Source organism: Dermacentor albipictus, chromosome 1 (genome assembly GCF_038994185.2).
Source record: "Dermacentor albipictus isolate Rhodes 1998 colony chromosome 1, USDA_Dalb.pri_finalv2, whole genome shotgun sequence".
Taxonomy (NCBI): domain Eukaryota; kingdom Metazoa; phylum Arthropoda; class Arachnida; order Ixodida; family Ixodidae; genus Dermacentor; species Dermacentor albipictus.
This window is the reverse complement of record NC_091821.1, coordinates 406,705,986-406,720,508: the sequence shown is the minus strand read 5'-3', so window position 1 is coordinate 406,720,508 and position 14,523 is coordinate 406,705,986. Positions and strand designations below refer to the sequence as shown.

General features: G+C 45.5%; 1 protein-coding gene across 1 annotated transcript in view; it reads left to right on the top strand.

Annotated features, from left to right (window-relative positions):
* The window catches only part of LOC139054696 (hemocytin-like), a 131,276-nt gene that overhangs the window by 22,530 nt on the left and 94,223 nt on the right, over window positions 1-14,523 (top strand). Inside the window, exons 10-18 of the mRNA XM_070532144.1 lie at window positions 3,459-3,747; window positions 3,841-3,924; window positions 5,459-5,765; window positions 6,598-6,768; window positions 7,544-7,769; window positions 8,868-9,101; window positions 9,871-9,996; window positions 10,584-10,822; window positions 13,524-13,705. Coding sequence (XP_070388245.1) covers window positions 3,459-3,747; window positions 3,841-3,924; window positions 5,459-5,765; window positions 6,598-6,768; window positions 7,544-7,769; window positions 8,868-9,101; window positions 9,871-9,996; window positions 10,584-10,822; window positions 13,524-13,705 — 1,858 coding nt within the window. The remainder of the gene's footprint in view (window positions 1-3,458; window positions 3,748-3,840; window positions 3,925-5,458; window positions 5,766-6,597; window positions 6,769-7,543; window positions 7,770-8,867; window positions 9,102-9,870; window positions 9,997-10,583; window positions 10,823-13,523; window positions 13,706-14,523) is intronic.

The window sequence follows — 14,523 nt, the reverse complement described above, 5'->3', positions numbered from 1 at the left end:
TCTAACCCCTATCCCCCATCCCCAGTGTAGGGTAGCAAACCGGAGACTCATATCTGGTTAACCTCCCTGCCTTTCCTCTTCATTCTCTCTCTCTCTCTCTCGATTATATGGGAAAGTATAGGCAAGATCGAGATGGGTCGATAGTTTTTCATGTCGTCTTTTTGTCCTCCTTTAAAGAGCGGTTTAACTAAAGCAGTTTTAAGTTCATCCGGGAAAAACGCAGTGCGCAGAAAACCATTTAGCATGAAGATCAGCACATCAGACAATGCCTCGAAGTTTCTTTGGAGCAAATTTGCTGACAAGCCGTCAATACCAGGAGGTTTATTCCGTTTGAAGCTAAAGATTATACCACGCAGTTCTTCTTTTGTAATGCTGGCTAGAAAAGCGGACGCAGAGTTTGATTCTTTCAACGTGTATTGGTATGTCTGACTGGAAGATGATTTCTCTGAGGCCAGTGCAAACAAACGATTAAAACTATCTGCGACTTCAATGCAATCTCCCGGAAAGAAAGAAAGCGGGGAGGTACTTGCAGAATTTTTGCCACGAAGGTGGTTTATCAATGACCACGTTTTAGCGGCATTCCTTGACGACTGGCGAAATTCTTGAGAAAAGTACTGGCGCTTCGTGGACCTTAGCAGAGCGACCACCCTATTTCTTGCGGCTTTATACTGCAGTCGTAAGGCTTGATTTTTTGGTACCCGTTTGCACCGTCTCCAAAGTATGTCTCTGTATGAAATGGCACGGATTACGTCGGGGGTCAACCAGTTATATTCTCTTCGGCGCTTTTTTATTACGACGCGTTTAGAATTGTTCTCAAACTTCCTTATTTGGTCGCAGAGGATACTATAGACCTTCTCCGGTGAATTAGACTCAGTTATTGCTAACCAGTTAAAATTGCTAATTAAGCTATCTAAGAATTTATGGTCCGTTATTGTAATATAGATGAGGTTATTTGGAACAGCGCTTCGTGAAGCATTTGATAAAGGAAAAGATGGAGACGAACGACAAGCAACCAGATAGTGATCCGCGAAGCGCTGTAATATAACACAGGAGGCAAACGAGTAGTTAGGAGCACGTAAGACAATGTGGTCTATACATGAACTAGTTAGATGATCGTTAACCATTTCTTCACGAGTAGGAAATGTTGTCGTATTTATTAAACCACATGAGGACAGGACAGACAAGTAATCGGAAACGGTACCCATTGTAGGGCACAATGTATTTATGTTTAAGTCGCCCACTAAACATACTTCTTCCACGGAATTCCAAAGGTGCAATATTTCTTCGAGTTCTAACAGAAATCGGGTGATACTAGCGCACGGCGGTCGATATACAGCCAACAAACTTAAACACCGGGCACCGCAAGTTATCTTCAACGCTAAACATTCCGCATGCGCGAAGTTCACGTCTATTGATGAAACATCAAATTTATCGCTTACAAAGATGGCGATTCCACAACCTCGACGATGAGGCCTTATCACAAAACGACTTTGATAGCCTGGCACTGAAAATGTACGCAAGCAGGTTTCTGAAGTATTGATTTCTGTCAGCACGAATACATCGACGAATCCTATTCCTGACGTAGCGATAAGCTTGAATTCTTCCCAGTATTTGCGAAGGCTCCTGATATTGGTATTTACAATAGTGAAATCATTATCAACGCTCACACCAAAAGTGTCCTTGAACGACTGAAAATGTGGAAGCTGGTAGCACGTGTTGGCCATGATAGCTACACAATGTTGTCCAAGTCAGCATGTCTGATTATTCGAAGAAGCGACGATCCTTCACTCTTTTTCACAAAAATCTTGCCACGCTTCATCCAGGCAAACTTGTACTCCATTTGCTTTGCTCTAGTCCTAGCACGCCAGAATAGGTCACGGTTTAGTCTTGTCAGGTTTTCGTTCAAAAATATCTTTTCAAGCGAAGTAGCTTCGCAGAGTTGTAGAAGCTTTCCTCGGGCATCGAACAGAGTGTTTCTGGCAGCAATTGAAGTGAAACGCACAAGGACCCTCGGAATAGAGTTACGTTTGCCCGGCAGACGATGAATCGCCTCAACCTCCAGCAGGGAAAATTTTTGGAGGTGTAGTTTTTCAGCGATATCGGAAAGCACTTCCTTCAGATTTTCATTCTCTTTTTCTGGGAGACCATGGATTTCCAAGTTCATGTTGCGGCTGTATTGCTCGCTCTCATTCATGTCAACCTGCAGGCGCTCTAGCTGTTCGGCTTGTGTCTGAACTGTTGCTCGGAGGGCGTTGATCTCCGCATCTCTAGACGTGGCTTGTTCCTTGGCGGTCTTCATTTCATCGCGAATGGAATCATATTGTTTTGCTAGAAAAGACACCGAGTCCTCGAGTTCATGAAATGACTGCGTTAGGCTGACAACTTCGGCTTCCAAGAGGAGCAATGAATCAACCTTTTTGTGGAGCTCAGGTAGACATTCTAGACTCTTTTTTATCTCGAGCAGTTCCAAAAGCAAAGGTGAAACCACGCCTGCACCTTCATCAGCCTCGGAAGCATCTACCTGAGAGGCGGAACCACCAGCGCGTTTTTTTGCTGCTCTGCATGTTTTACACACCCACCCGTCTCTTTTGGCTGGGCCCATTGTATTGAAGGTACTACTACTACTACTACTACTACTACTACTACTACTACTACTACTACTACTACTACTACTACTACTACTACTACTACTACTACTAATAATAATAATAATAATAATAATAATGTACCTGGTTTGTGAACGTTCATATGGATTGTTTAAAAATAATGGTCTAGTCACATCATTCCCTTCAGATAAGGCTAGAAGATAGGAGGCAGAGAAAGTATAGCTTTACTCAGTTTTGCTTACTGCCCAAAATCAATCAATCAATCAATCAATCAATCAATCAATCAATCAATCAATCAATCAATCAATCAATCAATCAATCAATCAATCAATCAATCAATCAATCAATCAATCAATCAATCAATTGTCATCTGAGCCTTTTTGCAGGCTCATAAATCATTCACCGCAGTACAGTATCGAAACACAGAGCGCAGCAACAGACGATAGACGAAGAAAGGGACACACGACACAAGCGCTCTTCTTGCGTGTGCCTTTCTTCGTCTATCTTCATTTTCTGCGCTCGAATTGTCGATACTGTAATGCAATACGAACCAATCCACCTATCCATCCTATCCATGGCAGGTTACATTGTTAGGTGATAATTTTCTGCCTCGAAATGTTGGCGCATGATATTTTATTAATTTATTTGATTAAACACATTTCACGCACTTCAATGTCGGCATCTCTCGAAAGCCAGGCTAAATGTTTAATTATGTGACGACAGTGTTTTGAGCGGCTCTAAAACAAATTGACTAATTTCTCATGTGTTTTCGTGGATATGATTGTCTCTGTACGCTTGCCGTCTACCTGCACTGGGTCCCCGCCACATTACCGTATCCTTGATTCGGTGCAGCGAATGCAGAGAAGGAGAGTGGCAATGCACCACGAAGGAGTGTCCGTCCCGGTGTGTGGCCAACGGCGACCCCTTCTACTCGACCTTTGACGGCAGGGCTTTCGAATTTAGAGGTCGATGCCCCTACTACTTAGTACGATCGCAGAACTTCAGCGTCGTCCAAGACATGGGTCACTGCCACAACGTCAAAGTACGTTCCGGAAAAGGCATCGACAATAATGCACTGGACTGCTCCAAGACGACTACTGTGACCATCGCAGACATCACTGTCATGCTCGCCCACGAAAATGTGAGCAATTGTGCGTGACACATCACGCACACAGCGTTTTTTTATGTTTACCGGCACTAGAAAGTAATTGTTCTTTTCTTTATTTACTTAAAGGTATTTGTGAACGGCGAACAAGTTCAGCTTCCTTTCTCTAGCGACATGGTGGTCGTATACAAGCCTTCCTCTGAAGTAACACAGGTGAGTGGGAGAAACAGTTCACTAATAACGTATATAAGTTGTCATTTCTACCCGCCTAGTACCCAGGCAAAAATTAAATGCGAACATAAAGAAAAAAATTGTGCTGAAACCATCGACGATAATTGTCTATGTAAGCGAATAACTGAACACTTTTAGAAACTGTTCGCTTAACTAAAAGAACGGTGCGCTTGAAGGCATATATGATTACAGTGAGGATATTTAGGTCGTGGTTGTTTCGTTGCATGATTGCGTAGAGAACAGAGCCGTTAACGAGTACATCTGTAGTGGTAGTATAGATGACTATACATATGAGCTGTTTAGTGACATGTGTATTGTGTCCAAGGAGGTTAAGGAAAAAAAAAAAAAAACGTTGCTTCGTTGTCTTCAACGGCGGAAACGCCTGCTTGAAAGGCGTTCGCGTCGAAATTTCTTAACGTTCCGAATTCTGACATTTGCTGACAGCAATATTTCAACAATTCAACTTGCGAATCTGGATCACATATCGCGTTCAAATGCCTTGACAAATGTGAAACTGCAGGTGTAAGCATTCTGTTCTTCAACAGTTGCAGGTGGCATTAACTTTGTTCGTAGCCTAAGTTCGTGGTTTGTTTGTAGTCACATGATCGGTGCGCCGCAACGTGCAGCAGATGTGGCGTACGAGAAGCAGGGAAGCGTAGGGAAGTACCAGCATGGATGATAGTGAATTTCATGTCTGCCAGAAAAGCCAAATGTAAATCGTAAACAGACAAGAAAGGAGAGTCAAATAAAGCTGCGCCGCCAGGGTTTGTTGCTCGCTCATCGCATTATTTTCTCAAACGACCATTTGCCGTGGAAGGGAAAAGCAACCACTGGAATAATTTTCTGTCCGCCCATTACCTTTCTGCTGAATTGATGTATTACTTAATTGCCAGTTTTCCCTAAAGTAAGAATAAACTAAGGATACTCGTATATCTTACAATAGTTGTGACCACCTTTTCACTCCGTGGAATGCAAAAATAGAAGTTGGCTTGGACATCACGAGTTTAGTCAAGCAGTGCTGGTGATCCACGAGTTCCTACTCTGCCGGCCAGTATTCATAGCAGACATACTCACAATTCTGTTATTTTCTGTCTTGTATAAAGGGGAGCAAAGATTCCTTACGCTCAGAGAGCAATCATGGCGGTGGGAATGATGAATGAAGAGCAGGAGGCACGTGCCATGATGGTCCTTCTCTAAGCCTCTCTGTCCGGCGTACGCCACCTTCGCCGCACGGTTATTGCAGCGCCGGCCACGTATATTCAAACCAACAGCAAACTAATGCTTCGAACAAGGTTATGGTCAGCTGCGACTATAAACAAGAAAAATAAAAGAAGGAAAACCCCAAATTAGGACGCATACCTGCGTCTTCCTGTTGGTCCCTGGGTCTGAATTCGATATGCGTTGAGTGACTCGCGCGCTGACTTTCTTCCGCCACAGCACGACAGGTCCTGCGACAGATAGCGTGCTCAACGATACCGTGCGTCTCCTGCTTTATGCGTCCGCCGCTTCCTCGCAGGCCTCGTTCTCCAATGGCGTCGTGCTCCAATGGAACAGGAGAGGGCGACTGCACATCGACAGCCCCGCCAGCTTGAGCGGTCAGCTGCAGGGGCTGTGCGGCACCAACAACCGGAACCAGAAGGACGACTTCCTCACGCCGGCGGGCGACGTGGAAGGAAGCGTGCGAGCGTTCGTCGACAAGTGGAAAGTGGACGCGTCTTGCGATGAAGAAGAGGGCATCGAGGAGCACCCCTGCGAGCGGTCGCCGCAGAGGGCGTCGCGGGCCAAGACGCTCTGCAAGGAGATTCACGGGGACGCTTTCAAAGGTTCGGGCTCATGCCGCGCATTGGTTGCCCGCGCGCTCTTACCCTGCCCGCGCGCACGGGCCACAGTGAACAACCGCGCAAACGGCAACAGGTTGTAACGATTTACTGTTGAATGGACTGCATTCTTGGCATAATGAAGATTATTTGCCAGCGCGAATTATTAGTTGAAGTACTATTAGGTGTATGAAATGTCGCTCGTGTTGCTTTTTGCACATTGTTCGGTAATTAAAGGTTTCTTATAGTCGTACTTGGTTTCGCACTTCTGTTTGATGATAATTAATATGTAATAATGAAAATAAAAAGAAAGGAAAAGGAAAACTAGGTTAGCCTTGGCACCACAAAAGTGCCATCTTCTAATTACCTGTATTGTTTAGCGCTCCCGTTTCCACGTTTCGGAACTTCGCCTTCGGCGTGTGCCTTCTATAGTTTATCAGCTTACCAGACCTCCATTTAGCCAAAGAAACTTTGTGCTGACATCCCGACCGATTCTGAAACTTTCGTCATTCTTATCAATGAAATACGGCAAGCTTTCTCTCGTGGGTGGTACGTACTGTTGCAATCGTACACTGCTATAATTCTACACTGCTCTCCTCTTGCAGGAAGCATAAGTATCGCCCTGTGGTCACGCCAGGAACAACGGATAATTACACGCACAAGCGTCAACACAAGTAGTGTGCACCATCATAGACTGCAATTTCAATTTTTACACTTACGATTGCGTAAGCACGCACTCCATGGCTTAAGCACTTCTAACTGAGACCGGGCGCGAGGAGCGAAAGCAGAGGCACCGAACGGCTTCCACTTGACCCGATCTGTCCTTGTGTCGTCGCAGAGTGTCAGCAGCTGGTGGACCCGGAGCCGTACTACAAGGCGTGCCTGCACCAGACGTGCGCCTGCCAAGGAGCGTTGAAGGACTGTGTGTGTCCGTCGCTGGCCGAGTACGCGGCCGAGTGTGCCAGAAAGGGGCGCCTCACCAAATGGCGCCATCACGTGTCCCTATGCAGTGAGTACTTCCCCCATCCACTTTTGCGGCTCTATAGGTGGCCTAAACAGGCCAGTCACGCTGAACTTACAAGACATGCACTTCGAGTTACTGCTCTATAGCGGCGGCTCAAAACGCCACCGGTGGACGTCGCTATTTTGTCGTGACGTGTGCTGTTCAAAACACGACGTTGAAAGAAAAAAAAAATTCGACACCGGCTGGCGTGCTGTGACGTCACGAGTGTTTACTCCGCGAGCAAATAGACAATAGCAGCAAACAGAGGTCCTTGCTGCCACGTAGCGCTCAGATGTAATGTGCGCCTCTGGCTTGTTCTAAAACCTTAAATGCAAAGGGGCTGCTGCTCTTAGCACAAGTGCACGCACTGCTTAAAATATCGCGGCCTAGAGATGAAGTAGGAAGGACGGCTAGTGCTCATATATAAAACAATCTTCAGAATGATTGTTCATCTTTAAAAAAATTTGGCTTTTGTATTGCGTTATTGATATCTATGGCCACGCTGGAGAGGATTTTATTGAGTGACCTATTTGAATATGTAGACGTTTCTCGTATAATGTAGTAATTTTTCGTAAGGATAATTGTCATTTGGACGAAACAATAGTCACTCGAGGAGAAAAGAAGCGTTTACGGGATGCGCAACAGTGAAGTTTTTAGGACAACAGTTCGTCTAAGAGCCAGTCCGTTATAACTTGTATTATCATCCAAGCTTTCATGAAACAGCGAGACGCTGTCGTCATGTCTTGGTTGATAGCGTGATTCGGCGCTGCACCTTCCACAGGCGTCAAATGCCCGAGCGATATGAGGTGGACCGAGTGTGCGCGGCAGAAGAGCTGCTTCGAAGTGGCGCTGGGTGAGATGGCGAACTCAACGTGTGTCGAAGGCTGCGTGTGCAAGGACGGCTACGAAAAGGACCAGCTCTGCTTGCCAGCGGACTACTGCCCGTGCCTGCACAAGCACAAGCAATACGCTCCGGGCAGCATGCACAAGAGGAACGGCCAACTATGGTAAGGTAGCAGAGCGTGTATGACAGCCAAGAGCTGTACGATATCGTCACGTTGTAGTGACGGTGAGGGACACAAAACTGTGAATCACGAAACGCACTCTCTATCGGCCGAACCTGTGCGCACAAAATCAAGTGACGGTCAAAGCACAACGATAGCGCCGAGCACAGTCGGCGATCGTCGAAACCTGATCTCCGGGTCAAGCGCGTCGGCTTTTATACGTCACTCGTCGAACGCTCAAGCTTTCTCTATGGCTCCAGCGTAATCGCTGGTGCCCGAGTGCCTTCCCGAAAGTACTACACAATGCATGTCGCGCATACAACTTGGTTTTACAAGGTTCGCCTAGAACATGTACAACAGACAGAATCAACGATAACTTTCGAGTAAGTTCTAAATCATGCAGGAGCGTCTTGCGCTGAGCGATAACTAAATACAGCGGGTGGAGTGCAGTCCCCGGAAAATGGACAAACAGTTTTAGTAAAGCAATGAACGAGGCTAGTTGGTCCTTTTTCATGTTTCATGCCCTTTTCATGTTTTCGTTACGGTGCGCTTGACTTACACATAAAGTTCTGGCACAATAGCGTGATGACACACACTGATCTCAGAGCTATATGCTAAGGCAAATCACTTATCTGGAAGTCTGCAAGGTGGAGGAAGGTTCCCAAAAGGGAAACGTTGTAGCTTCGCGCTGCAGTCGCATGGATGACAATATTCCCTCTCGTGAACGGTCCTCCACATTGCGGACTTCCACAGAACTGATTTGCTAGATTCAGTGTCTCCGTGTTTCGACTTGTCGATTAATTCGGCTTTGCTCTGCGATCTGCTAGCGTCCTGACTAGATCAGCTTGTGGATCGAACGTCCCGAAAAAGCGTTTGTCGCAGCTTCGATTCCCTGACCGTGCAGGAGGAATTTTTTTTCGAATGCGAAGCTTTCCTTCAGAGAAACGGGTTTCCTTTTGCAGCTTCGTGCTACAGCCGGGTGGTGCCAATTTTCCATTTCAAGGACCATACGTTCTGTGTTATTTTGCTGAGCGCAGTACTCTTTAGTGACACTTGTCTCTTCCTTCCGTGTTCTGACTCGGCGCTGATATTTGACTGCAGCGAGTGCGACAATGGTGAGTGGGAGTGCTCCGACGAAGAGGCCGGAAGTGGCGGGCAAGTGCCTGACTCGCCGGCGCCCAGAATCTTCGAAGAAGGCCCCCCGTCCCAGCAGTGCGCCCACGACAAGAACTCCGAGTACACGGAATGCCTGGACGCCTGTCCTCTGACATGCGACAATGTCAACACCGCCGTGTCGTGCGGCGTTAGCAACAACGAGTGCCACCCTGGCTGTCGGTAAGACATCACAGAACGCGGCCATCGCAAGCTACAGGAAAAAACAAAACAAAAAAAGAATAATCAGAAGAAAGGGTTTCAACTTTGGGGATAGTTGGCAAACATTGCGAATGTGAGATTACAGAGCTAGGCCGAAGCTGACGACGCTGACAAGCCGAAGTACTTTTTTCGTCTACTTTGTTCATCCTGGCTTCCCGCTATCACGTTGTTAAACTTAGGAGGCTGCCGAAAGGCTAGACTACTTCACGGGAAACAAGTCGCCAACGCACGACTAAGAAAGTATTCTACAGGCAAAAAGTGCAACTTGTTTTCGTGATGAGAAAACCCACGATAATTTCTACACTGTTGATAGAAATATGGATGAATTGTTCTGCTGATGACATTTACATTTGCTTTTACATTTGCTTAAGCACATGTAATTGGTTAAGCTCCCTTCACCTTCCCATGCAGTTTTAATGTACCCTAAAGCTTGTCTTGCGTTCAGTTACATGCTTGCAGGTGCATTTGATTCCAGCAGTAGGAAATTCGGAAACTGAAATATATAGAATCTTAAGTGATATCTAAAGCGTAGCTTTCAGCTTTGTACATCAATGCACCATAATTATATGGCAGCGAAATGAAAAGCAATAGCAACAAATTTCAGCTCCTTGCACGATATCTATGTGCGCATTCGTTCTATGGCTTTCTGAGACGGGGTTTGCTGCAACGAGCTGTCTGCAGACTGTCTTACGTCGCTGAATAACCACGAACATCTTGTGCACTTCCACAGATGCAAACTTGGGTTCGTACTGCAGCTTTCGACGAACAGCTGCGTCCCCCAGAGCGAGTGTGGCTGCAAGCACGGCGGTAAGGTCTTCCCGCCAAGCTCAGAAATCCAAAGAGACTGCAACAAGTGGTAAGTGTCCAAGAAATCGGACCCTGAGATTGTTTAAATGCACGGTGTAACGGAAACAGAAATCATGAAGTCACAGTAAGTTTACCTTCGCCCTGATGAGAGCGTAAGCCCTAAAGCACACTCACTCACTCACTCACTCACTCACTCACTCACTCACTCACTCACTCACTCACTCACTCACTCACTCACTCACTCACTCACTCACTCACTCACTCACTCACTCACTCACTCACTCACTCACTCACTCACTCACTCACTCACTCACTCACTCACTCACTCACTCACTCACTCACTCACTCACTCACTCGCTCGCTCGCTCGCTCGCTCGCTCACTCACTCACTCACTCACTCACTCACTCACTCACTCACTCACTCACTCAATCAATCAATCAATCAATCAATCAATCAATCAATCAATCAATCAATCAATCAATCAATCGTTCGGACAATACGCAGGCGTTGTCGCACCTAAATCTCTTCGAAGTTACATCGCCTGCTGATTCCTGCCGCGGGTTTGTTTTTCTTACGAAAAAGCATATTTACTCGAAAGTTTAATGCATGCAGTATGTTCCTTCTTCGCGGTACAGTACCTGCAGCGGAGGCCTGTGGGACTGCGACAACAAGGATTGCCCGGGAGTGTGCACCGCCTGGGGCGAGTCGCACTTCAACTCGTTCGACGGGCACATCTACGATTTCCGCTCGGACTGCGAACTGATGATGGCCAAAGGGAGATTGTCAGACGGCAGTCAATTCGAGGTCACGGTGCAGAGCGTACCCTGCGCCGCAGGAGACAACGTGTGCAAGAGGACGGCCAGGATCGTTGCCCGTGAGTTGTCGCACGCGCCGTGGTGAAACCTATGTGCCTAAGAAGCTTTAGCTCGGGTGCTCCTATCTAAATACATGTAAAGGGAGAATTCATTTTTCTCGGCAACCACTGCACCAAATTTGACGAGATTTGTCGCATTTAAAAGAAAAACTTTAAATCTATGACTGCTGCTTTCGAATTTTTAAATAAGGTCGTCAATTTTTATAAAAAATTGGCAAAAATCAAAAATTTTCAGAAAACGAAACTATCAAATTTACAACTCTGTAACACAGCAACGGGAAATGATAATACGATTCTTTGAATTGCATCTAATAGTACATCTAAAGCGGACAAAATTGTTGTGTTACATATGAATTTCAAAAATTTAATATGTAAATACAGCTTTTGCAGAACCCTTGTAAACAACTGTAACAAATTCACATCATGAGAAGCCAACAAACACTGACATCAAGAATAACATAGGGGAAATTAATTGTACTTAATGAATAAAGTAAAGAAACGATACATTAATGGAAATTATAGTGGATGAAAGAACAACTTGCCGCAGGCGGGAACCGAACCCACAACCTTCGCATTTCGCGTGCGATGCTCCACCAATTCAGCTACCGCGGCGATGTTTCCCCATCCACTTTTCTTGGGTATTTATGTGTCCTAGTAGAACCCTGGGAGTGTCAGCCAGCGCCCCCACTCACAGACCTTGGCGGCGGACGTGGAACGTCCTTTTTGCCGCAGGCGTCACCGAGGGGCCCGATTTTTATTAGTCATATCATGAGAAGCCAACAAACGCTGACACCAAGAATAACATAGGGGAAATTTCTTGTGCTTAATAAATGAAGTAAAGAAACGATACATTAATGGAAATTAAAGTGGATGAAAAAACAACTTGCCGCAGGTGGGAATCGGGCCCCTCGGTTAACCCCCGTTCTTCTCGTTTATTACATAACGAGGGTCTCGAATCCGGCAACATTGATGCCTTCAGGTAGCATGCGTGGGTTTACTGACCGGTTGCCTTCACCCAAAAAGATCACGTTCTCGGGACGCCTGCGGCAAAAAGGACGTTCCACGTCCGCCGCCAAGGTCTGTGAGTGGTGGTGCTGGCTGACACTCTCAGGGTTCTACTAGGACACATAAATACCCAAGAAAAGTGGACGGGGAAACATCGCCGCGGTAGCTCAATTGGTGGAGCATCGCACGCGAAATGCGAAGGTTGTGGGTTCGGTTCCCACCTGCGGCAAGTTGTTTTTTCGTCCACTTTAATTTCCACTAATTTATCGTTTCTTTATTTCATTTGTTCAGCGCAAGTAATTTCCCCTATGTTGTCCTTGGCTTCTCATGATATGACTAATAAATATCGGGCCCCTCGTTTAACCCCCTTTCTTCTCGTTTGTAACAAATTCACGTAAGATATGAAATGACGTATCAAATATGTCCGCTTTCACTGATCTAATGGATGCCGTTTACCGAACCACGATATCTGTTCTTGGTGCAGTGCTATGAATTTGTAGACTTCGTACTTCTATTTCTTTAAAACTTTTGCATTTTGAAATTTCTTTTAACAAAATCCAGGACCTAAATCGAAATTTCGCTTCCAACATTCACTGGACTTTAACTTTCTCTCTCGAATGCAAAAATTTAAATAACATCGTCCCAGGGGTTATCTCAGAAAAGCGTTTTATGTATCTGAATAGGCCGCGTCGGGGTTGGGCCCGAGCTAAAGCTTCCTCTTAAGGCGGCACTTACGCGATTACTGTAATGCGCAGTGATACCTGCGGGAGGGACGTCGGTGCTCGAGCGATATCGCCGAGCCTTGACGATGCAAATGGTCCAGGCGGCCATAACACTCAACTAATATGAATCATGTGATAGCATGGAGTCAGTAGCCTTACAAAAGAAGAAATCCTTTATTTTACATCGATAAATGATGCGATTTCTGTTATTTTCGTCGCGTCATTATTCTTCTGACGTGGCACTGCACCATCTAGATTGAATATTGTGTGAAAACAGCCACAGTTGCGGGACAAAATGGCAAAACGCTTAGTTAGGATTGGGTCTGCTGGTCGGGGAAGCCGCGACAGTGAAGTTTCTTGCCGGTAAGCGGATGAAACTCTCTTGACCTGACTTTGATGATGTTTCTTGTGTAACCCAATAGTCGTGTTCGCGGCAGTAATGTTACGTAATGTACAAGTGTTAGCCACAATCACTACGCATTATCAGTCATTATGGCGTCCGTGGAATGCGTCTATAAACTAATGTACGAAAGCTAACCATGTGTAGATCTTGGAACTAACGCAAGCCTCATGGCGGCAAGTGACCGAATGCTGTCGCATGGGAATTTCGCATTCAGGGAGAAGGGTGCACTTGTGTGCAGTTGATGTCGCACCAATCGAGGCTCATTTTAAGGCTAACTTCTCATTTGACACAATAAATACATAAATAAATAAATAAATAAATAAATAAATAAATAAATAAATAAATAAATAAATAAATAAATAAATAAATCGATCGGGCAATCAATCAAGCAATCCAGAAATTATTGTTGCCGATTTTGTTGTTTAAATGGATTGTCTGCATGACGTTTCTCATTCATTGCCAACTTTGTGTGACAATATATCGAAGAATTCAATCTTCCAAGAAAATAAATATTGTCCTGTACTTATATTATCTGCCGTAAATCCCTGAGTAACATGTTTACTTGTTCTAGGCGGCCAGGAGGTGGTTACACTGGGCGCCTCTAAAAATCTTCCTGTCGTGAGATTTGGACCGGGCTACCTGCTACGGGAGACTACTCTACACGTGACAGTGTTCACCGACGTCGGTCTCATTGTGCAATGGGACAAAGGAACTACCGTGTCTTTGGCCGTGCAGCCTACTTGGAGAGGAAGGGTAAGGAAACGTACTATGGTATTCTGGCCGATAGATTGATCCGTAAGGCTGATGGATTTAAAGAAACTCGGTCACGCTGGGAAATAATGTTTCGCTAACCTCTCCACAACAATAAATGGCTGAACATGGACAGCGTAAGGAGAATTTAACCCATTGTATCAACGAAGGCAAACAAGCACTTTTTATGACGCAAGTTTGTGCAGTGAGAGACATAAAACCACAGTGAACACAAATAAAGACTGACCAACATTGCAACCAGCTTGCAGGTTGGTGGGCTGCCAATATAGACATGCGGAAAACAGAAACGGAATTTACAAATTCACTATGACATCTACGTGTTTTACAATCTTTTTTGTTTGTGCGAAGAATTGCTGAGGTCTTGAACGAGTAACGGCAAATCGGCTTAATCTTTTGCGTTGTCGACTATACTTTGCTGCGCCCTGAACCTTAACCAGCAACTTCGTTTTGTATTGAGCGTAAGGAAAAGAAAGAAGCGATACAGCATGTAGGAGAATCTGTGGAAGCTATGGTTGCTGAGCCTGACCAAAAAGTGAAGTCAGTTCTTCAGCACATTGTTTTCGCAGACACTCCCGCGCGACAGAAAACCATGCACATTGTACAAGGTAAACACAACTTGCATAATAATTGCACCGCCTACTTCTAGTTCGCACCTTTATGTATCTTTATTTACAAAAAGAGAAAAAAAAGGCAGTATAGAAAGGCAGAGAGGTTAACCGGAGGTAGTTTCGGTTGGCTACCCTGCGAGAGAGAGAGAGAGAGAGCACAGACATACCGCGAGCAGTGGGGCGGCGCTCTTC